At 31.3% G+C, this 23978-nt stretch overlaps 4 protein-coding genes across 11 annotated transcripts in view; 2 read left to right on the top strand and 2 right to left on the bottom strand.

The window, feature by feature from the left end:
• The window catches only part of LOC145972622 (uncharacterized), a 61106-nt gene extending 52528 nt beyond the window's left edge, over positions 1 to 8578 (bottom strand). For 2 of the 3 annotated variants that reach the window (XM_083101349.1, XM_083101347.1), the window contains exons 1-2: positions 7882 to 8044; positions 7252 to 7518 (exon numbers count right to left, since the gene is read on the bottom strand). The gene's annotated coding sequence lies outside the window, so the exon portion shown is untranslated. Of the gene's footprint in view, positions 1 to 7251; positions 7519 to 7881; positions 8045 to 8453 lie in introns of those variants that run through there. The other variant, XM_083101348.1, reaches the window with a different exon arrangement.
• Positions 2438 to 9821, top strand: LOC145972619 (uncharacterized). 6 transcript variants are annotated; one of them, XM_083101340.1, is made up of 9 exons: positions 2438 to 2581; positions 2962 to 3177; positions 3667 to 3738; positions 4334 to 4535; positions 4673 to 4784; positions 5379 to 5533; positions 6164 to 6368; positions 6873 to 6955; positions 9327 to 9821. In XM_083101340.1, exons 2-9 carry the CDS (start codon positions 3042 to 3044, stop codon positions 9547 to 9549), a joined length of 1188 nt encoding a protein of 395 aa, XP_082957466.1. In that variant the 5' UTR covers positions 2438 to 2581; positions 2962 to 3041; the 3' UTR covers positions 9550 to 9821. The 6 variants fall into 6 exon arrangements, with proteins under 6 accessions (XP_082957466.1, XP_082957465.1, XP_082957463.1 ...); XM_083101339.1 differs by having other exon boundaries at positions 2438 to 2693; positions 2967 to 3177; XM_083101337.1 differs by having other exon boundaries at positions 2438 to 2693.
• A 591-nt stretch (positions 9822 to 10412) lies between these two features.
• On the top strand, positions 10413 to 21427 carry Prd1 (pleckstrin homology domain-containing protein pruning defect 1). Its single transcript, XM_083101669.1, is given in 13 exon segments — positions 10413 to 10559; positions 10698 to 10909; positions 11346 to 11585; positions 11669 to 12045; positions 12047 to 12175; positions 13495 to 13690; positions 14059 to 14246; positions 14859 to 15053; positions 15133 to 16839; positions 16925 to 17149; positions 17440 to 18021; positions 18133 to 18252; positions 19516 to 21427. Coding segments are annotated over 10 exon segments (3588 nt in total). The 5' UTR covers positions 10413 to 10559; positions 10698 to 10909; positions 11346 to 11585; positions 11669 to 11916; the 3' UTR covers positions 19633 to 21427.
• A 97-nt stretch (positions 21428 to 21524) lies between these two features.
• Mrpl47 (mitochondrial ribosomal protein L47) lies at positions 21525 to 23363 on the bottom strand. Its single transcript, XM_083101670.1, has 5 exons — positions 23202 to 23363; positions 22722 to 22889; positions 22420 to 22634; positions 22138 to 22297; positions 21525 to 22050 (listed from the first exon to the last, which is right to left on the bottom strand). Exons 1-5 carry the CDS (start codon positions 23321 to 23323, stop codon positions 21909 to 21911), a joined length of 807 nt encoding a protein of 268 aa, XP_082957796.1. The 5' UTR covers positions 23324 to 23363; the 3' UTR covers positions 21525 to 21908.
• Positions 23364 to 23978: the final 615 nt, after the last annotated feature.

Genomic DNA, 23978 nt, shown 5'->3' with positions numbered 1-23978 from the left:
AAATAAAAGTTCATCTCGAAAAAGTCTCATTACTTTATTTACAGACCTCGTATGTAATTTTTAAACATACAAATGCGTAGGCTGATATGCATTATTAATCTATGTAAAAATGGATAAACTATGTAAATTATTATAATTATATAATGTAACATTGTTCATATGATAATAATTACTATTTGTAGATAAAGATGAATAAACTTATAAATCATTTAAGGCAATAACTTTAATTTCATTATTTATGAATTTTAATTTTTTAAACAGAATTTTAAATATGTTATCATTTCTTTTAATCTTTCTTTCCTTGAATTATGAAAATGTTTTAATAATATTAATTAATTTAAAAAATTAATATTTAATAAAATTTAATAATTATAATAATATTTTAATTATGCGATTTAATATGTCTCATCATAATAATAGAAATAATATAAACATAATTTGTATAGTTTTAACTTGTAGCATAAAATAATATAGAGGTTGAATTAATTAAATTTAATATTTTTTATAGACACTTAAGCTAAATATTAATTAGACAAATTTATTTTATAGATTTCTTAGAAATTCCATAATAAACAATATTTTATAGTATTGCTTATTATGTATTACATACGTATATACATATTTACAAAATTAATTATATTTTAAGTAAAATAAAGATTAATTAATTTTTCCTTTTTCAAATATATCTTTTTCTAAATATGTATATCTATGTTAGACTTTTCTTTTAAATTTTGCTCACATTGTATATCGAATATTTGCGAATGTACATTATACGTTAACATCAAATCGCACGAAAAATACGCCATGCGTATTTTGTCTGACCAAAATAAAATTTTTCTCTATATCTTCAGTTTCATTTAGACTCATAAAGTCTAATGGCACCATGGTAAATCAAACAATGGCTTGAATGATCATTTGACGCTCATTCTTTCGCAGATAAATACTTCCATCGCTTTATTTTAATAATATTATTTGATATATATGATTTTTTAATATTTCTGACAAATATTTATTTAGCTTTCCTAGTTTCCATATTTTACTTTTAGTACCCTTATTCAAAATTCAAAGATTTTGAATTATTTGCGAATGTCGCGCTATAAATTATGATTTTACTCAATACAAATGTGAATAATATAAGATCTCTGTACATACATACACTGAGAAAAATATCCAGTTCTAATCGGAAAAAACCGTTCGAACACTTTATCCGATCGGTTTTGAATGGATCTTGGACTATCCGATGAAATAATGGATGTCTTTATCCGATAAAATGTAATTTCCGACGAAATATGAATGGATAATGAGCCGCGATTTATTTATCCTTCAAATTAATATACAATATGATCGGACATTGCACTTAATTGGATAAAAACAGAGTATTTTATCCGATCAAGCTGAATATCCGATCTAATGTACTATTTCCGATTAAAAGAAATCCGATGAAATACAATTTATTCGTTCAGAATGTATCTGATAGTTGCGCATGAGACATGCACGAGCTTGTACTCTATTGTCTCATGCTTCGTCGAAACAGCGTATATGTCGTGCAATGTGATGCAGTATTACTTGTGAACAGTATATATTTGTGAACAGAAATAAGTGTCGAAAGTCCTATTTTGTTCGCGATTTTTGCTTTTTTCCATTATTGAGATTTTTTAATTAAAGAAAATCTCCGAAGACACACTTATTCGCCGATTTTCTATAATTAATATCTCAATAACTTGCAAAAATAATTATATGGATTTTTCTGTTCAGCTCTGTACTATCAGCTTATGAACATTATGGTGCCAATTATCAGTGTAATTTGAGCAAATTTGTTGAAAATATTCATTAATATTTAATAGGAAAATTCCGATCAAGAATTAGATCTATTGATTGGATATGATGTAATCGGACTATCCGCTCAAAAAGTAACAAACGGATATTTTAGATCGGATATTTTCTAATCGGAACTTTCTGATCGGATATCTTTGATTGGTCATTTCGGCCTTCATCGGTATTTTTTTCCGATTAAAGAGATTAGTAACATCCGTTTGTTACCTTTTGAGTGGATTTTCCATTCAATTTTCACCGGATATTTTTCTCAATGTACATATATTTTACATATATGTGTCTGTATATGTATTTATTGTATTTATTGTGTGTATATATATATTGTATATATATATATATATATATATATATATATATATAAAATTTATACAACAATTTTTAATATAATTAATGCAATAATGTTTGAAAATCTAAAATAAAAATGCAATAAATTGAAAAACAAAATTAATAAAAAATATATTACATATGAAAGTTATCATTTATCTCAAAATAACTGTTGTAATATTAATAATATTATAGTATAACAACTCTCTATATTATTAACAATCATGAACTATGTGGCAAAATACATTGCAAGGAAACAAAGGAGTTCGGTAACCAATGGCCACACAGGAGATTAAACAAAATTTCACGGTAGAACATGCAGCGCATGTGGCTTACGTAACATATCCATTTCGCTTCCACCCCTTTAAGCGAGGATATGTGAAGACTCAAGAGAAAGGGTTTTTGGTCGTTTAGTTAGGTCGAGGTAAGGGACCTGCCGATCCCATGATCAGCGATTCGCAGTAATCGTTATTTACTGCCCGTGAAGAAAACGGACTGAGAAGAAGTGTCAGCATTTTAACCAACAGAACGGACAAGTTATTTTAGTACAAAAATTATATATATTTTCAGTTTTGGAGCAAATTTAATTTACTCCAATTTAAATTGGATTAAATTTGAAGAACCACAAATATAGAAAAATCACATTGAATTATCAATGAATTTATCGATATTTTTTTTAATGAATCTATTGTTTTTTAAAAAACTATATTCCAAAAAAGCATTTTTGCGAAAGAAACTATAATACACATTCACTTTATGAAAGAAGACAAAAAAGCATACAGGAGAAAAACAATTTTTTTTCAGAATAGTGGCATCAGATTCGAAAAATCTGGCTTATAACAGGGTTACATTTGTCAGTCTTATCGCGAGAAGCTGAGAGAGCTATGTCGTGCACTCATTATCGAACAATGGATTCGCGGCGAGATGAATTGCACTTGGACTTTAAGTATCCTCACAACTGTTTTACAACGACTTGCCATACATCTAACGTCAAAAATCCTTATTTCGAAGTTTGCAGTAGTGCGTAATTCCCTATTTTTTATAAAAATATTTCTAATAAAAATTAATTACATCGAAATATATTATCCATATAGAAAATATAGAGACAAAATTCATATTCTTAACATTCTCTAGAATTTATATTAAATTTGTAAAAATCTTTTATATTAATTATTTTATATTTTTATATTTTTATATAAATTATTTGATAACTTAATTCGGTTTTATTTTTAAATTAATTAAAATTGCTAATTTTTTTATTATATATTTCTAGAAATTAATAATATTACTTGACAATTTTAAGAACTCAGATGAAGACAGAATAAAATTATACTTTCTAACATAATATCAAAGAAAATTGTATAATACGAGTTTTGCTGCTATATTTTCTCATATAAAAGATATAACACCTTGATCCAATATATGACGCAATATCCTGTCTCTTAAATCACAGCACAGTTATATTTTTTATATGGTATATCAAATTGTATGAATTTATCTATTTTTCAGAAAATTACCCAGGAAATTATTCAAATTGGAAGCCATCTGATTTGAGTAGAAATGATAAGACATATAAAGAGGGTAAAAAGTATTACGCAAAAGTTAACACAAAATTCAATGAGCTTTACTAATATTTTTGTTGATTATTATTATCAAATTCTTTAATTAATAATAATTAAGTTATAGTAATAAAATTTCTAAATATAAAAAGCTTTTAAGTTATATTTTTGTATTTAAAAGTTAGAGAAAAATACGTTATGCCATTTTTGTTTTGGTCTCTAACATGCAAAAATTTAATTTAAAACTTTTTCGTATTAAACAATGATACATATGCTCAAAAATATCAGCTTTGTCACATATATATTAATAATTCAATTATATAATTCAAATATTTAATGATTATTAGATTGTTTTACTATTACAGTTATATTAATAACAATTGTTAAAAAACATTGATTATTTCATTTATTCAAATAAAATCTATGAAAAGTTCACCGAATTGACTGAAATAATTGATTTGAATTGAAATTTTTTACTTTCTGATTTAATCGAGTTATCAGTTTCTACACAATCAAGCAACCATCTCATTTTAATCATATATTCGAACAATGAGATGTAAAGCATGTCAGTCGCAGAAGCGACGAATATTAATTTAGTTTGGAATTCCGCGTCGTAGGCAGGGGTGATCCGCCGTTTCCAGATTCGAGCTTACAAATGGCGCGAATCGCAAGCGCTTACACGACGAGGCATCGTGAATCGACGCCGGCGGTTTCGATCGAGAAGATGCAGATTTCCCTAAAGTTGCTGGAAGACAACAATGCAGCGCTACATCTCAGAATTCGTGATCTTACCGCGGAAAACAAGAACTTGACGAGGCGGTGAGATTCTCACTATAGTTAATTACATGGTTAATTATGCGTTCTCTAACTCAAGCGCAATATAACAATTATAATACGTTTGCAATTTGATAAACATCTCTATCTCAAACAAACTCAAAATATTTCTCGGTGCGCAGGCTCGAAAAGGATACAGTTAAAATGGAGAAATTGCAAGAAAATATGTTATTCTTACAAAATAAACTTAGTAATGAGAGAGTGAAATTAACTGATATGTTAGTAACGCAAACGGTAAGAACAACAATATCTGTAGATAATAGGAAAATATTTGAAAAGATGATTAAATGCTACGTATAGATACTATTTTATGTTGCAATGCATTGCACGCAATGCGTTTTTATATTATTATATTATTATTGTATTATTTATTGCTATAAGTTATAATTATTTTCTTTTTTATTTTTAATAAAAAAAATATAACGTTTGCAAATTTAGCCGGGTTTCTTTATATAATTAGAACTATTATATATAATAAAGTCAATACAAATTATAAAGATATAATGTTGATAAGAATATTGTATGTAATAAAAAGTATAAAAAATTAGTGAGGCAAATATATTGTGAGAGAGATTAATTATATATAATTATATATATTTTAAACATATATATATATATATATATATATATATATATATATACATATCATATATATAATGAGAGATTATATTATATATAATAAAATAGAAAATTTTAAAGACATTTCAAATTCTAACATTATTGTTGTAAAAACTCACGATATAAAATAGCACAGTATTAAATGTATAAAATAACATAGTATTAAATGTGGAATATATGAATTTAAAATCTGTTACGTGCGAATTTCAGAAAAATGACAAAATCTGCATGGAAGATAAATGCACTTCATCAACGGATATCGTTTCTAAGACAGATCGCGAGTTACAAATTTGGGAAACTTGCAAAGATTGCCATGGGAAATTGGAGGGATGCCAAAGAGAATCACCTACGGTCACTATTACGAAGTAAGTTCTTAGGTTCGAGTTAGTTAAATCGATTAACCGCTTCAATTACGCTGGATTAGGCAAGTACACAAATGCAATCCCTCGTAATTCAAACTTCTGTTTTAACATTTTCAATCGAAGCGTATTAATTAATTTAATTTAATCGTTATATTTGCAAATTAACTTTTTACCGTGAGACATATCTAATATTTTCGCGACTAGATTAGATTGACAGAGTACGCTGTTAATATTTTAGAAAATTATTAATATTACAAACAATGTGATATCTAGCAGTGTAAGTTATTTTTTTAGGCATATTTATATAACTCGCTCTAAACAAGAGAGAGAGCTTCATTAAAATATGAAAATTTTCATAAATTTTACAAATTTATTTAGTATTAATAAAAACGTAAGAAAGGAAGGAGAAAGAGAGAAAAAGAGAGAGAGAGACAGAGATAATAAATTCTCTTTTTTATCGAATATTTAAAAAAATATGCTAATTTTATAATAACAAAATAATATTTAAATAATACTAATTTAATCTTATATATTGCATATTTATTATATATTGCATATTTATTATATATTGCAAATTTCCATATGATTTTTCTTTCATCAATTCAATTACCTGTATTCATACTTCTAATGGAGTAGATCAGAATTTGAGTTACTGGAGAGGGATATGCAAACTTTGAGAGATGCTATAATTGTTCGAGAAGAAGCTTGGGATAAAGCAATAGAGCGCGAGCGGAATTTCCGGCAGCAATTAGCACGGCTAACCGCGGAAATGATCACCACACGTCATCTTTGCGAAACTCGCCAGGACGAACTTTGCGCCATTACAAAGGCTTTAACGGTAATAGAACACAAACTCAGTAAACAATGAAAATTAAATTTCAGAATGTTCAGCTAATGTATCATATGTTAAACCGGCGTGACAAAACGGAATCCAGAAGAGCAAATTATTAAATATTAAACATTTTGTAAAATTGTTGGTATTAATAAGTGTTTCTACAAATCTACCTATACACGCAAAATAGATCTCTTATAATAAAATATTCTTATTTATAATTTAGATGATATTATTATTTTATTTCAATTATTAAAAGAGATACTTGTATTGCATATATATATAAAATATTCAATGTCGTCAAAACTAATAACCATATGCATATTTAAAAATTTTACTATAATATGATATTAATTATTATAATATCAATTACAACATTTGACTTGATACGCAAACAATACAAACAATTTAGACATATTAAGACATTTGCAATTAATAATTATTAAAATTATTATTTTAATTAAGGCAAGAAATAATGTTTTTTATGTATCAGCGATTTTTTATTTCCAGGAGAAAGAATCGGAACTGAAGGCGATGCAGAAAGAAACGCTGTATCTGAATAAATTAATTGCAAAGTTGCATCGACATCAAAAGTGAGCTCTGTTTAACTATATTTATTTCATTAATAATAACCGTTAGCATCTCATTTTGAAATCGTTTATTATCGAGAGACATAGCACTGACGTTCATTATGTGCATAATATATTACACTCACAATGAAAGCTGTAAGATATTTTCATAAATGTTCAGAATCACAATGCTATAATTGATCGAAAAAATAGACATAGTGATTATGCTCGCAATGTTCACTGCAAAAAACTTGCGATGTAACGCTCATAAACATGATTAGATGCATTAATCGTGATAATTAAACGCGTAAATTACTTACCTTGATTAATTCGTTGCAATGATCCGTTCTCTTATATTCCCGGTGGCTGAATTCACTCAATGCACTCGCATGATGCTGGTCGGACAATGCAAATAATGCCAAACATATTGATGGATTATTTACTATTGCAGTTCCGTCCCGCGAAGCACCAGAAGATTACTCGCGAAATTGCCGCGAGATATCGTGACGTATGTCATACGTAGCGATGACGTGCAGTGTTCTTCCCGCGCTTTAGGCGAAGGGCGCCAAATTTTTCTCTCCATGGAACTGTTCAAAAATAATGATAAACACAATAAATTGATATTCGGTCTTTCGAATAATAATAATAATGATTTGATTAAAAGCTTTACATCTATAATAATATGTCTGTTTTATCAAAACAGCTATTTAATTAACTTATAATCTACTCAAATAAAAGAGCAAATACACATGTACTTAATACAAGATTGCATAACCTTTTCATGTCAAATCTTACGAAAATTGATTAAAAGATATCTTGATTAAAGGATTAATTAAAAGTTTCGTACGGTTCCTGAATAATTGGTTTTCTTTTTTATTCTTTAACTTGTTATTTCTATATGAATATACACATATACATTCTGCATAGTGTAATATGCAAAGGTTACTTGCCTTGAAATTCATCGTTTATTCGTCGATCTATCGTTTATACTCTTCATACTTCTTACACTCTCGAACTGAATTCACTTGTGATGCTAATCGGATAACTGAAAATGTCAAATATACATATTGATAGGTTATTTGTACGACAAAGCGCGATGCGCGATCGCGAAACTATCACGGTTCACTCCAAAGTACCGTGAAATTGGCTGCGAAATTATCGTGACGTTGCGATGACGTACGCGTTTCTTCCCGCGCTTTATGATAAAGGCGCGAAATTTTTCTCCTCATGAGATAATTTAAAAATAATTACACAATAAAAATTCTTACAAATAATATAATAAATTTTAACGGAAAGAATATTTGATTTTTAGAATTTTGTGTCTGCAATATCTGTTTTATCACAATAACTATTTAATCAATTTATAATCTACATACACGGATGTTTATTGGAAAATTGTAGAACCTAATTTCCGTGTCAAATTCTTGACAAATTAACTTCTCGGTTAAAGAATTAGCAGTTTTTTCTTTGACAAAAGATCTTTTTTCTGTAATTTATCATTTCTATATAAATATATACATACATGCATGTACATATATTCTGCATAATGCGGAGATTGTTTGATTAATTCGTTGCAATGATCCACCGTTTATTCTCTCGATGCTCTTCATATTCTCGATAGCTGAACTCTTTCGTGATGTTCGGACGACGTACATACAAGTAAAGCCAAATACATATATCGGATTATTTATACATCAAAACTGTCGCGATTCCAACGCGTCGCGAGATTGCTCGTGAAATTGCCGCGATATATCGTGACGTATGTCATAGGGTACTTTCCGATTCACGCATGATGCGCATGAAGTGACAGAAAATGTATAATATGCGTGACATGAACTATACATTTTCTGTCACTTCATGCGTGAATCGGAAAGTACATACAAGATGACGTGCAGCGTTTCTTCCCATGCTTTACAAAGGCGCGAAATTTTTCTCCCTATGAAACAATTTAAAAATAATGACACAATGCATACTTGCAAAATGTATTCATTTTGGCAAAAGTAATAATACATGTTAATCCTTTAATTTCGGCTGCCGTTAATAGACGATAAGTATGAATACATACAAGTATGAATATCCGTATTTAAAGAGTTAATTGGAAACATTTGCCTGAACTTAACTTCAATGTCTATTTTTTATCAAAATAACTAAATACTTAATTTATAATCTACGCAAATAAAAAAACACGCGTATTTAATAATAAGATTGTATAATCTGATTTTCGTATCAAATCTTACAAATTGACATCTCGATTAAATGATTAATCATAAATTTAAAAAAAAAAATTATAAGTTTTCTAAAAAACGACTTTTAAAAAATCTTTGCAAGAATTCCTAAGAATACTTAATTTTAAATGTAGTAATACAGGGTTTTAAGAAGCTTATTACAATTTTAGAGAACTCCAAGAGCACGTGGTCGGCGATGTAAATTGTAGCATTAGCGAAAAGGATAAAAAATGCATTGAGGAGATTGTACAGCGCATACGAAGCTCTAAGGGTAAATCGAAGACAAAATTCAAGTACACTTCTGACAAATATCCGCATTCGAATTCAAGCAGCTATCGCGAAAGTAAAAATAGGGCAGATCAAGCAGGTTCCACAGAAGACCGACAAAATTAAACTTGTAACCATGATTTAGATCGTAAAAACCCATTGTCTATTATATAGATAGGCTTTAACAATCTTTTATAATTTAATAACACAAGACGTATTTTTTTCATAATATTAGAGTATTGACAAATATATGAATATACTAATTAAAAATAAATTTTTTAGACAGTGATATCTTAATTTTCATACAACATACTTGAATGAGAGAAAAATTAAAATAATTCTCACGAAAATTTATAGGAAAAGTTATAAAAATTTTAAAAAGTGTGAAATGTCAAAACAATGTGAAAATAAATATGTGTTGGTTCTCTATAAATGTATAAAAATATAAAAATAATATTATATCTTTCTATGATTTTTTATTTCTTTTTTAGAATTTCATAAAATTAGACCCCACGCACAATAGGAAAAATATTAAATATTAAATATTAAATATTAAATTTATAAAACGAGAGAAAGAGAAAGAAACTCTTCTCTTCTCTTTTTCTCTTTCTATAAATTTAATATTTAATATTTAATATTTTTCCTATTGTGCGCAGGGCCTTACATTTTTTTTTTTCTTTTTATTGAGCAAAAAGCACGCTTTGGCTAGACGCCATACAGCTTGATACATATAAGATTATCGTTAGTCGGTAAGGTTTAACAGTAGATAAAAATTTTTGGAATTAATACAATTGCCTTACATTTTTAATATTATTATTACAAATTGTGCCATCTGTGATACAAAAAGTAAACGAACTATAGACATCGATCGATAAAGAAATTTAAAGCAAAAAATAACTCTAAGGCTAATATTACATTTGTCCTACGATAAATTTTTTAAGCACATTGATTGGCTGTGGATAGAAAGTTTCTAAAAATTCAAAAAATTATTATCCCGCAGCCAATCAATGTGCTTAAAAAATTTGTCGTACGACAAATGTAATATCGGCCTAATTAGGTAAAAAGTCGAATTTTAACAGATCCTAGACATTTTAAATCCAAAATGTATTAAAGAAAAAGGAAACGAAAAGGAAAAAGTATTTTTTTCTAGTTTTAACTTTTTAATATCATTTTTCTATCTTATAATTGTTTCTCTCTTCTTTTTATATTTAAAAAAATGACTATCCTCTCTTTACTACTATTTCTTTATAATGTAGAGGTTAATTATTTTGTAGATTCTCCACGTTTTTTCCATATTTATAATAGTCAATGGAAAACTGGCCTTGGCATTCAAGTCAAAATAACGTTCTTAAGATTAAAAGCCACGGAAGCAATATATTTAATCAAAGTTCTGTGGATTGCGAGTAGATTGTCAACAACCTCGGTCAAATATTGACGCAGATAAATGGACGACCCTATGCCAGTATCATTTATCACTGTTTGAGCGGTATTGCTTGTAGATAAGTTTTAATGAATAATAAGTTTTAATGCTACTTGAACGCGCGTTAAACTGCGAGAATTGTCGATCTTGTTAAAAGTTCTAGTTATTTAATGCGAATAAATAACTAGATTTATCAATTATCAACATATTTATCAATGAAGCTTCTCTCTCAAAAGAAAAACATGATATATAGTTAGCACGTTATTTGTTAACTTGTATAAATAACAAAATATCATTTTTATTTATTATTGTTATCTTATCGAGATACCGTTAATCTTCAATCAAAACGAATTTGAATTAACAGTAAAGTATTAGAATAAAATTTTTTTTTTTATATCAATTTTTATATCTTTTTACATTTCATTGTTGATATATATTATGTATTATTAAAATAATTTATATTAATTTATATAATCTAGTGTACACAACTAATTTATTTCAGCGTAACTAAAACTTCAGATTTTGCGAAGCAGTCTGTTAAGATTGATATAGAGAGTATTTGTCAATTCGATATGATATCTCCCTCAGTAGTATTATAAAAATCTCACAACATATCTCATTAACAGGGTATGAGTGCCTTAAGTCCAGCATATCTCTAAGCAAAAAAAGACAGCACGTGTATCTGTATCTGTATGTGAATAAGGCCTGATAGCAAATAAACATCAAAAAAATAAAATAAAATGTAAGTGATTATAAATTAAAATAATGATAAACATGAGAGGATCTCTTTATTAATCTTTACGTTTTTCATTTGTGTATCTATAGCATCTGAGATTTATGCTTAAACAAAACAATTTTTAAAAAGTTATACAAATAATGAAAATGAGAAGAACAAAAAAGTAGAGAGAGAGGAAGAAAGCAAGAGAAAAGAAGTTTCTATTGCATCTCCCGAAAGAGATAGATGTCTGTATAAAAGAAGATAAACGCCGATGTAAAGACGCAGAGCACGACATATCGCCCGCAAGTTGTGGCTTGAAAATCGCGGGTGACCTGCGCCCCACTAAAATCAATCAATGAGCGTCGACAGCGCGACTACGTGCAGCGATCGCGTTGTCGTCGTCGTCGGTACCGCCGCTTGGTCCGGCTTAATTCGTAGAAGCTTGGACACGATCTCCCGCGGCGCCGAGCCGCTCCTACTATTGTCGCGATCCGAGTCATGTAAGTACGCGTGGTGACGAGATGCCGTCGGGTCGCGAGGATATGGAACTCTGCACCGACAAGGTCCTCTCCAAGGGCAGGATCTTACAGGAGCTCACAAAAGCTGTCAAACTGGTGAGCGATCGAAACGCCAACATCTTAAAGAAAGGCCATATCTTTCTGTATAAACGCATGTATAGCTGTCACTGTAGCTGCAATTGCATGTGCTTTCATAGGCTCCAAAAGAAAGATGACAATTTGGTGACGATTCGTACAACGCCTCGTTTCCTCTCTTCCTTTCCCGCAGGCACGTATTCCGCATCTAGAAGCAATGTTCGAAACCGATATAGTTCTGACAAATTATATCTCAGATGACATAAAAACGTAAAGAAACATATCCTATATGTAGGGGATTGAAAATGTTATAATCTAGATGAGTTCGATCTCCGATGCTGTAGAAATATAAGATGCGTATCTTATGTCAATTATTAGTTTCATGAATGACTTTTACGTGACTATAGCATTAAAGTCCGAGCTTACTGACCGATTTCTGATCTTTGTTAATCATCGTATTTTGTCATTGTCAGAAATAAATGTAGAGCTTTATATATACATGTTAGCTTTATATATATATATATATATATATATATATATAATGTATGACGTTGCAAACTCTTGATCGTGGTTTAATCGCGACGCAACGCGTCTTGAAATCGAACGTTTGCACACATAAGGACGCTCGATCGTTGTATAAATCTTTAAACGTGGAATTTCTCGTTGAAAACGAATTTTGTTCGTCTCGCTTTTGCTCAGCGATGATTAATATTGTCGAGAAGTGAGCCGCTGCTTTCATTAAAATCAGTTAACTGCATTGACATTTCGATGACAGCCGCGCATATGCGCGTTACATAGAACAGCTGATAAATCTGTCCTCTTTATCCTGTGCTTTCTTTTCTCTTTTCTCTTTTTTATTTCACTTCAATCATTGATTATATACTCACTTCACACGTACATTTTTAACGCAAAAAATATATATAAAATGCCATTGTGAAAAGGACAGATCAAAAATTGACATTATTACCTTGGGACATGTCTATCAGTGAAAGTGAAATAAATGCTCTAATTAAAGGTGCGAAGTATTAGCTTGAAAAAAAAGTATAAATGTGTATCCTTAATGTGTATATTTTATCTCATATATATGATTCTGTTTATAAATATATGTTTAATAATATATAAAAAGAAAAGTGATATATATATTATGCATATCGTAGATATATTATGATAGTGTGAGTAGATATATTGCATTCAAGAAAAACAAAGAGATAAGCTTATAGAAGATATGCATAGATATGTATATTTTTTTTAATCATATTTTTCAAGCTTTGATTTATAATAAGCTTCTATTTTGCTATATACATTTTTACTCCAATGAGAGTAATACATATGTTGAGCAGGTTTATGCCCAAAGTCTCTATGGTACTGTGGTCTTGGATGGTGATTCCTGGTTGGTTTATTGGCTGGACCGAGCATTGCGTCATGGATTACGTGTAGAAAGGCATGGATATTGGGGCACTGCTAGAGAACTTAGTCATCAGGATACTGTTGTGGTCATTCACGCATTGCAGAGTGTATTAACTTCCATTGGAAAAGGTATGCATTAATGTCTTGTCATAGGAGTACTTGTTACTCAATTTTATCTATGCTTTTTGCTAATTCTTTTTTGTTAATTCTCATTCATCAAAATGCATTTAATATAACTTATCTTATCATTAAACTAATAGCTCTAAAGCAGTGATTTTTTAATGATTTAAAACAATTAAATGTGTTATGTAATAAGAAATAGTTATTTTACATGAAATTATTTGACTCAAGAAAACTTCTATAATAATCTAAACTTCCAAACTTTGTATAGAGTTAACAATCAATATTTGTGTAATGGTAAAACTTAATTGCATCTAAGAATGAATATGTTGTAACATTTTTCTTATTAATATTAAATTATTATTAATATTGTACAGGTCGAGCATGGCTTTATCACACTCTAAGTGAGGGCAGTTTTGAAAGCTATCTTGGTTGTTTATTGCGAGACACCAAGACGTTAAAAAAACAATATTTTTCACATGCACTCGTGAGAGATGCTGATAAAACCAATCAATTGGTAAATCTTCTTGCCGGTCTGGAAAATGTGTCCTTCACATTGCAGTTGGTATGTTAAACTGATGTGATAAATAACTTATAAATAGGAAATATTTAATAAATAGTAGCATTTTTATATGTGAAATGTATAGAATATCAACTTTTTGTCTCTTTCGCTTCCTCTGCTAAGTGTTTAGCACATTATGCAATTTTTATTCTTTTTCTGTTTCCCTCTGCTCTCAGATACTAATATCACTCCCGGTTACATTTATCGCGCTACTGAATAACAATTATGTATACAGAAAGATCTTTTTATATAATATAAGGTTGTAAAGGTTATCATTTTATTTGAGTACACTGTGCGACAATGATTCTGTTCTACGCGGGACAAGGGGAGCGTAGAACTGGCCAATCAACTGGCAGCATAGCAGCGGCTGATTGGCCAGTTCTACGCTCCCCTTGCCCCGCATAGGACAGGATCATTGACGCGCAGTGTATATACACTTTATTTGGTATGAACTATATATCGCTCAATCTGTTTATTCATGGAAAATTTCTGCAAATGTGTTGCTAGAGAAAAAAGATATTTACAGAATTATCGAAAGTTGCTAGATACATTAATATCTAATTGGTAACATATCATTATAATACTGATTAATAAAATTAATATTGTTGTATATAGGATGTGACATATTTAGATACTTGCAACTACATGCCACAGAGGCCTATGAGCATAAATCCATCAGGAACAGTCTTATCGTTGCATCTAAGATCTTCTAGTGTTTCATCAAGCCTAGCTTCTCCAGGAGACAGTGGGGTTGCATTTGACAGTGATATGGATCTTGCAAACGAAACTGATGGAAGCAGTTACAAAGAGGTAAAATGCAGATTCGAAATTGCATAAAATAATTTTAATATTCACTTGATGAATATATAAATGTGTATAAATTTTGCAGGAGGACTTCTCGATGGATGATATTCCTAAATGTCGGAATAATAGATACAAGACAATTATTAACAACCGTATGGAAGACAATAAAAATTTTGGATCTAGCGATTCCAGCGAAGATGGTAAAACGCCAATGCAATCACCAGCGATTACTAAATTCCAAACTGTCATGATGACAAAAAATGATATAGTTAACCAGAACGTAACGCGAAAACTAGACGATAATGAAATGGATTGCTCTAGTTTGGAAACTCTTAAAGACTATGATTTTTACAGTAGAAGTCTTGACGATGCAAAATCGGAAAAAACGAATAAAATTGATAACGGTATAAAGGACTTTAGCAAAAGGAACACTTATAACGATAGTCCCGCTTACAGTTTTAAGAAGAACATAGATCCTCGTAATTCTTATCTAATCAATAATGATACAAATCTGTTGGAGTTGAGCATGACAATCTCCGACTGTGATAACATGGATGCTCCTTACGGCATTCTGAACACAATCAACATGACCGATACTAGCATTCTATCTTGCTCCAGTTCGGAGGCTATAGTACAACGTAGACAGCGTAAGAAAAAGCGCGGTGAAAGTAAGAAACGAGTCAGCTTCCATGAAGACATATTGAAAACAATGAAATTAGAGGATGACGAGAACTATGCTGATTTCTCCATGAGTTTCCTGTTGCCCAGTTCTGTTCTAAAAAGAGATGCTCAAAAAGGCAGATATAGTTGGTGCGCACACGGAGATTCACCGTATGTGCAGAAGAATGTCAATGCCGATAGGAATGTGCACTCGGACTGTTATTCATTTTCATCATCGTCGTCAAGCGTGTTCGACAGCGATGGAACTGACAAGCAAGCATCATCGAAGCTGTGTATCGACATGCCATGTCAACGCAACTGTAGGTGCAGTTGCGGTTTATCGTTATTGGAGCGTGGAGCGCCAGAAGGTCAGGAAGATCCGGCTAAGAGTTTAAGGCCTAAAATGGAAATAGAATTGGAAGAGAACGAGGCCCAGGAAGCTTACATCGTCGAAAAGGCGTATGGTAATATCATCGAGGATCCACCATCCAAGGTGGAAATGCCACAGATGATAAATCCGAAGAAATATGTTAATTCGAATGATTGGTCGGACGCGGAGAGTGTGACAACATCTGATCTCGAGGATCGTAAAAGTAGTAGACATTTAGTTTCACCATCGAAGAAGCGCAATATAACAGCGATATTAACGGGCGAAAGCAGCAGCAAACTCTTGGCGCCGCCTCTGCGTCAGGCTCCATCGAAAACATCATTGTTGAGTAGATTTTTAAAATCGATTACCGAGAGAAAGTTCGAAATCAAGAAGAGCAAGAAACCGCCTAAGGCAAATACTTTATACATTAAAGGAATTAAAACGAGCTATGACTCTTTCAAAGATTTTAACGACAATCTTGATAAAGAGATCCAAGAAAATGTGGCCGCTGAGAAACAGGAATTCAGTGGCGAGAAAGTAAGCCTAAAATTACGCGAAATTTTCAAAAGACATATCTATCGCGACAAAACGGAAGAATTATATAAAGTATACAAAGTGCGAAGTTCGTACATGACGAACGGCGAAAGTAAGCCGATGATCGCACTATTGACGAACAAAACGCTATATTTAACCGGTTCAAAACTAGATCATTCTTATAGCAATCAATTTGTTATTCCTTACAATGAATTAGATGTTATCATGGTAAGAAAAATTTAAATATATTTATTTCTTTTGAAAATATAATATATTTTTCATTAACGAAAATATATGTTTACCTTTTTTCTAGATTGGACCTAATGCACAAAGTATTTTGATTTCCAATGCCGATTGTGAAATGCAGTATCTATTCTCCACTGGCAGCTCGCAAACTACCTCAGAATTAATTGGTCACTTAGAGATGGCCATGAGGCGATCACCGTCAAAACCGAGACTTCCTGCTGTCAAAGAACTGAATTATGAAGATATGCACATTCTGAGGAATTCAATTCTTAATGATACAGCTGTACATCCTGTATGTAAATCTTTAACTGCAATTATTATATTGTATGAGATGTCTATTGCATTTTTATTAAAAAATTGTGAATGCATGTCTTAGCACACAATTTAAGTTATAAATTAATTATTAAAATAGAATTCATTTTAATACAGTACATAGTTTGTATTTTATATATTTTTGTTTTTAATTTCGTTGGTCATTTATAAGTTGCAAAATATTTTTTTCCTATTGTAAATATTTCTTTAATTGCACTTTATTGATATACATGCACAGGAAAAGATTAATTTTATTAATCATTTTTATAGGATGAAAAAATCGAACATTATAGCCTTATTTATATGGAAGACGAACATATGTCACCACCTAGTACACCATGTGGGCCAACAAAAGAGGGTGATCTGATGTTTCGTCCACATACCTACCAACACTTGCATCCAAACGCACCTACGAATCCCTGGGAAGCTGGTTATTTCGTATTAAAGGGTGGCGTCGTTTACATGTTTACGGATTCAAATCAACGGCTTCCCAAGCGTGCTATACCGTTGAAAGGCGGCTTGTGCCAAGGATGCAGAAGAATTCCCAACTCTCATCGACCACATACTTTCGAGATACTATTGAAACCCAACAAATCATACCAATTCGCTGCTCCGGATGAATATGTAGCTTCTGAATGGCTACAAAGTTTTGTTCAAAGCGCATCGGGTCTATTCGATTGTACAGAAAACAGAGAGCCATTACCTTGTAGCCTCATCACAACTACGAAACATCTAGTAGCGATGAAGGAAATCCATCCCGGCACGCAGAGAGGTCAAACGCTCTCTTGCGCTTCCATCAAGGATTTAGCAGCATTTAGAGTGCCATTAGTAGAACAATCATGGTGCATATTGGTAAGTACTACATATCGATCTGAATATATAATGCGGACTGTTAATTTCATATTTTATCGTTGACTATATTAGCCAAAAAAGTTTATTAATATTGCATTATTATACCTGTAGGAATTCGCATGTCGAGAAGTGCATGAAAGTAGCGGCGATTGGATCATATACTTCACGAATCATACTGAGCTCTGTGCGTTTAAAGAAGTTTTGGAAACATTATGGGCGAATGCAAACTTGGTATGATATTGTTACGTCCCTGGTTCGGGTCGCGGTCGAGTCCGTCGTGGAACGAGAAGAAGTCCGTTGTCAAGAGGTTGTTGACAGCGGCGGCTGTCATTTTAGTCTGGAGCCAGCTGTCAGGCTGTGTGGACGCGTTTCTCTTACGAGTCGATCCGTGTTATTATTATTGTGTATTTACGTTCTGAGTTACCGTTTGTGTTGTAATTGTGCAGTGCATTAAAGTTCATTAGTTTCCTTAAGTGCTTGTTTATTTAGCGCGTCCCGCGAGCGGCCGATCTCTTTACCGCGCGACTTCGATATCTATCGAAGTCCCCGCCCCGGGCGTAACATTTTGGGGGCTCGTTTCCGGGATCGACGGGATACCGAAGGATCAACCGGGACGCGCTAAATAAACAAGCACTTAAGGAAACTAATGAACTTTAATGCACTGCACAATTACAACACAAACGGTAACTCAGAACGTAAATACACAATAATAATAACACGGATCGACTCGTAAGAGAAACGCGTCCACACAGCCTGACAGCTGGCTCCAGACTAAAATGACAGCCGCCGCTGTCAACAACCTCCTGACAACGGACTTCTTCTCGTTCCACGACGGACTCGACCGCGACCCGAACCAGGGACGTAACACTTTGCAAAATGTTACGCCCGGGGCGGGGACTTCGATAGATATCGAAGTCGCGCGGTAAAGAGATCGGCCGCTCGTGGGACGCGCTAAATAAACAAGCACTTAAGGAAACTAATGAACTTTAATGCACTGCACAATTACAACACAAACGGTAACTCAGAACGTAAATACACAATAATAATAACACGGATCGACTCGTAAGAGAAACGCGTCCACACAGCCTGATAGCTGGCTCCAGACTAAAATGACAGCCGCCGCTGTCAACAACCTCTTGACAACGGACTTCTTCTCGTTCCACGACGGACTCGACCGCGACCCGAACCAGGGACGTAACACTGCTGTCAGGCTGTGTGGACGCGTTTCTCTTACGAGTCGATCCGTGTTATTAATTGTGTATTTACGTTCTGAGTTACCGTTTGTGTTGTAATTGTGCAGTGCATTAAAGTTCATTAGTTTCCTTAAGTGCTTGTTTATTTAGCGCGTCCCGCGAGCGGCCGATCTCTTTACCGCGCGACTTCGATATCTATCGAAGTCCCCGCCCCGGGCGTAACAATATATAACTATTTTGCATTAATGTTATGTGCAATTATATACTAACTAAATATTTTCCTGACCTATGACCTTTATAGGGCGAGTTTCCTATGACAACACTTCCACCAGAAGATAAACTACAGCGGCGTTGTTCGGATACCAGCAGGGATTTAGAACATGCTTGGCGATATCTGTTACCACCAGCTTTAGAGTAAATGAAAAATATACAGACAATATACATCATCACATTTGAAAATTATTTTATCATATCGCTGTAAGAAAAATAGAACTCTCGCGCACGCGAATATCCAGGTAACTATACCTGAAAATTGAAACATTAATATGTCGTATAAGTGGAGGATACGTCGCTTATGCAACATAATCTAAATTTCTTTTGCTTTTGTTGCAAATTAAATGCCGTATTTGTCATATAAAACAAGTTATTTTATGGCTTATAGATAGAAAAATGGATGTCCTAATTCGGATATATGATATCTGATAATGTTATAATTTTTTAATTTCAAGGTATATCAATATATACGCAATATTTTCACTATATTGCGATGTTGAGAGAGAGATTGATTATTAGAGAGAAATCTTACATATAAGATATATAAGTTGCCTCAAATATATAGATAACTATTTAGGGTAGCTGCAAAACAGTGCATTATCTTTCTCCTGTAGCCATAAGCCACATAATAAGCTACTATTTATTTATAATAACGCAAAGAATGTAATATAACGATAACTGTGAGACAACACTATTGATTACTATGAATGTCTATATATTCACATATATATATTGAGAAGACGAACCAATATGCATTTGAATACGCACTATTGATATTAAAGTAGTTATCTATTGTCAGAGATACTATAAAATTTAAGAATACTTAAAGAGCAGCTTTGACAAAAAAATAGTATTTCAATTGTTTCTGAAATTAATTGAAATTAATAAGTAATTTAACATTCCTAGTAAACAAAATTATAAATTGATTTTACTTTTAGCATTATATCTTTTTAAATATTATCTTATGGTATATTTTAAAATTGTAAAATTTTAACTCCATATTTATTAATTTTTTAATGTACAGGTGTGAAATATGAAATAATTTGTGTAATATTGTGTTATATTTTACTAATTTATAATATATATATTTTTGAATCATAAATGTAAATTGGATCAATTTTTGTTGCAATTTATTGCATTGAAATTCTTATATATGGTATTTAACATTTTGTGAATATGTAATAACAAATTTTAATTACCAAAATAATTACATTTACATAAGAAAATAAGTATAATAATTTATGCTTGATGAAATTTCGAAAATAACTGAATTTTAATATGCTTACATTATATAAAACTATGATATAAAGGAAACTATGTGTACATGGGAATTAATTTTTACTTATAACATTAATATACGGATACAATATTTGCTATAAAATTTTTAAGTTATAATGTTATGTTACCAAAGCTACATGAATAGATGCATCTTATATATTCTTGTGAATAAATACTTAACTTATGCATTATTTCATGTAGCACTGATTGTGATATATCGTATAAGTAATAAACGTTTATTATTGTTAAGTTCGTACGAGTCTTATGTGAGATTTATTTTAATTTATGTAAATTAAAGCATTTACTATGCGAAAATAAAATTCGTTTTGTATGCTGATTCTCAATGGCTGCGTTCAGCAGAAAAAGCTGCTTTGCAACTGTTGTAAAATTCGTGAGCCTGATTGGTGTATGCTTTTAATTTTGACTGGATCTAAGAGCATACACCAATCAGATTCACGAATTTTACAACAGTTGCAAAGCAGCTTTTCCTGCTGAACGCAGCCATTGTATGACAAGTATGCGGAATTAAATTTTCTACAGGTTACAGCCAGCATATTTTAAATGTTATATCCGTATACTTTTCATACACAAAAATTCTAAACCATTGTGCACAATCTGGAAATTATAATATATAGAAAATTGATTAAAATATATAAAAAGAATTTGATGTCATAAACAATTTTTATTTTATCCCTTTTTTATTATTTAAAAATATGTACTATTTCTTAAAAGGAGAAAAAAAAGAGAGAATAAAGCATCTTACTCTCAAATTCATAATTTTTATAGATTTCAATAACCACAAATGTTTTCTTAGTCATTTTTACCATATTTTAATTACGTAATACTATATGTATTATATTATACATAATTTATAGAGGTTGATAATGCAATAACTTAATTCTACAATATCGCATACAATTCATAATGATGTCAGATAACATTATTTTTATATTGGTCTTTATAATGCAAACTGCATAATTAAGCAATCTAATTCATTTAAAATTATGTGATTTGGAACATAAATCTCTGAATAAAAATATTTAAAAAAATATGACAGACACAAATTTGCCAACAATATTATATGTATGAATATTTTATATTTATAATATAATGAATGTTCAATATTTTGTTATTCTGCTGCATTTATTCAGGTACATGGTGACCTCTTGCTCTTTTTAATGTTTTTATTGTCTCCAGATCAACATTTGGAAAATGTTGTTTCACAGCTTCAATATCCACATTCGGGAATTTACTCATTAACACTGCAACGCGATTTTTATCACGACTGAAACAACAAAACAGATTTTTATTTTTTAACAAGAACCAATAGATTGATGTAATTTAACAAACGATAGAATCAATTGTTACAAACTTTCTTGCTCTGCGTTTTTGATTCCAAATTTTCTCTCTATATAATCTTAAAAATCGCCGAGTTGCAAGTCCACCAAAACCAAACATGTGCCACTTGTGCCATCTTTGATTCATATATTTTGGTATAATATATTGACGCATTCGATGATAAAATTTCAAACCTAGAAAGAGATAAGAAGCTGATGTTGTTTCTTATTTCTTGCTAATTTTTTAAAGTTTTTTTTCAGTATATCATATTTTCAATATATCATTTAATGAGTTACATAAATTATATAGGTTTTACCTAGACAATTATAAACCAGTTTTCCAGGACGCTCTCCTGTTTTACCAGTTTCAAGCATATGGTATGCTCTATTTCTTTCACGAACAACTGATTCCAAATTATTCATACTGTCTTTAACTTTGTCTAAACGTTCAGGGTTTGGAAAAATTTCATTTTCATCTTTACATACTTCTTCCATTGTCATGAGCATGTTACGTTCTTTCAGTAACACATACCTAAATTTATTTAAATATATAAACTTGATAAACTACTGAATAATATTTACACAAACATGTAAATAATTTTAAATATACAAATTTTACCATAGTTTATGAAGATCTGAATTACTTTTCAATCTTAATTCATCTTTTCTCCAAGATCGACCAACCTTCACTTCATTTCGTCCCCAATTTTTCGGTTCGTCGAAAAATTCCATCAAATCGCGATTGTCCGGTGTAATGTGTATAAATGCGCAATGCAAAGCTGGCGTCCTATATTTACAAAGAAAGATATATGATTTAATTTTGTATGTCAAAAAAGTTAAAACATTTAATAGATATAACTTATATATTAAAACTTGATACATATATTAGAACTTGAATGTTTTTTATATTAACTGAATATTTATTTATAGTAGTGTAAATATATATATTTAGAAAATTCTATTAATCCTAAAAAAATTAAAAATTATATATATTGGGAAGACATGTCGATTAGAGTCAGTGAAGTAATATATATAAATACATTTCAAGAGAGAGAGAGAGAGAGAGAGAGAGAGAGAGAAAAAAGAATGTAATACGAACCTGTGAAGAAATACATGTTTAGAAGAAGTGATGACATTTGGAGTCAAAGATAAATTTGTGAAAAGCTTCATTATATTATTCATATTTTTGGAAACATGCACGGCTTTCATCAATGCCGCCATTTTCTCTGCATTCTGTATATACGTATGTGTGTGTGGGTGTGGGTGTGGATGTGTGTGTGTGTGTGTATTAGGGCGCATTCAGACCTTGGCAGAAAAGTGGAAAACAGAAAAGCAGGAGCCAATCATAGAAGAACAGAATGTACTGTTTACTACCAGTACGAATTGTGATTGGCTTCTACTTTTCTGCTTCCCGCTTTTCTGCCAAGGTGTGAATGCGCCCATAGATCCGACAGGAATACGTTCGAAAATCTTTTTGTGGATAAAATAGTATTTAATTGACAAATCATATTAAAAGCAGCAAAGATTACTTGTCCTGATTGGGCAATTCAAAGCTATTCTACTCCGCCAATAAGATTTCTTCTAACGCATTCTATGATACGTTATGTATACTAACAGAGAGAAGACTGAGAGGTGTCAAGGTGGGGTCCCATGGAGCGTATTACGATACGCGCATATCGGGCGTATTGAAAATCTGACCAATCGCAGACGTTCCGCTGTTTGTGATACGGGAAAGTTACGTCTGCGATTGGTCAGATTTTCAATACGCCCGATACGCGCGTATCGTAATACGCTCCATGGGACCCCCCCCATCCTCAAGGCCTGCTTTTAGGGGTGCTTTCCGATTCATGCATGATGCGCATGAAGTGACAGAAAA

This window comes from Camponotus vicinus, unplaced genomic scaffold (genome assembly GCF_025532165.1).
Source record: "Camponotus vicinus isolate PSW18456_S1 unplaced genomic scaffold, iyCamVici1.0 SCAF_6, whole genome shotgun sequence".
NCBI classification, from domain to species: domain Eukaryota; kingdom Metazoa; phylum Arthropoda; class Insecta; order Hymenoptera; family Formicidae; genus Camponotus; species Camponotus vicinus.
The sequence above is the reverse complement of the archived record's forward strand: the minus strand, read 5'-3'. Positions and strand labels throughout refer to the sequence as shown.

Bases quoted from the DNA above. Each gene is read 5' to 3' on its own strand.
- LOC145972619 (XM_083101340.1), top strand. From the start codon at position 3,042: ATGTCGTGCACTCATTATCGAACAATGGATTCGCGGCGAGATGAATTG. The intron at 3,178-3,666 runs GTGCGTAATTCC...TCTATTTTTCAG, and splicing joins TTATTTCGAAGTTTGCAGTA to AAAATTACCCAGGAAATTAT. The intron at 6,956-9,326 runs GTGAGCTCTGTT...TTACAATTTTAG, and splicing joins AAGTTGCATCGACATCAAAA to AGAACTCCAAGAGCACGTGG.
- Mrpl47 (XM_083101670.1), bottom strand. From the start codon at position 23,323: ATGGCGGCATTGATGAAAGCCGTGCATGTTTCCAAAAATATGAATAAT. The intron at 22,890-23,201 runs GTTCGTATTACA...TTGTAAATATAG, and splicing joins AAACATGTATTTCTTCACAG to GACGCCAGCTTTGCATTGCG. The intron at 22,635-22,721 runs GTAAAATTTGTA...AAATAAATTTAG, and splicing joins TCAGATCTTCATAAACTATG to GTATGTGTTACTGAAAGAAC.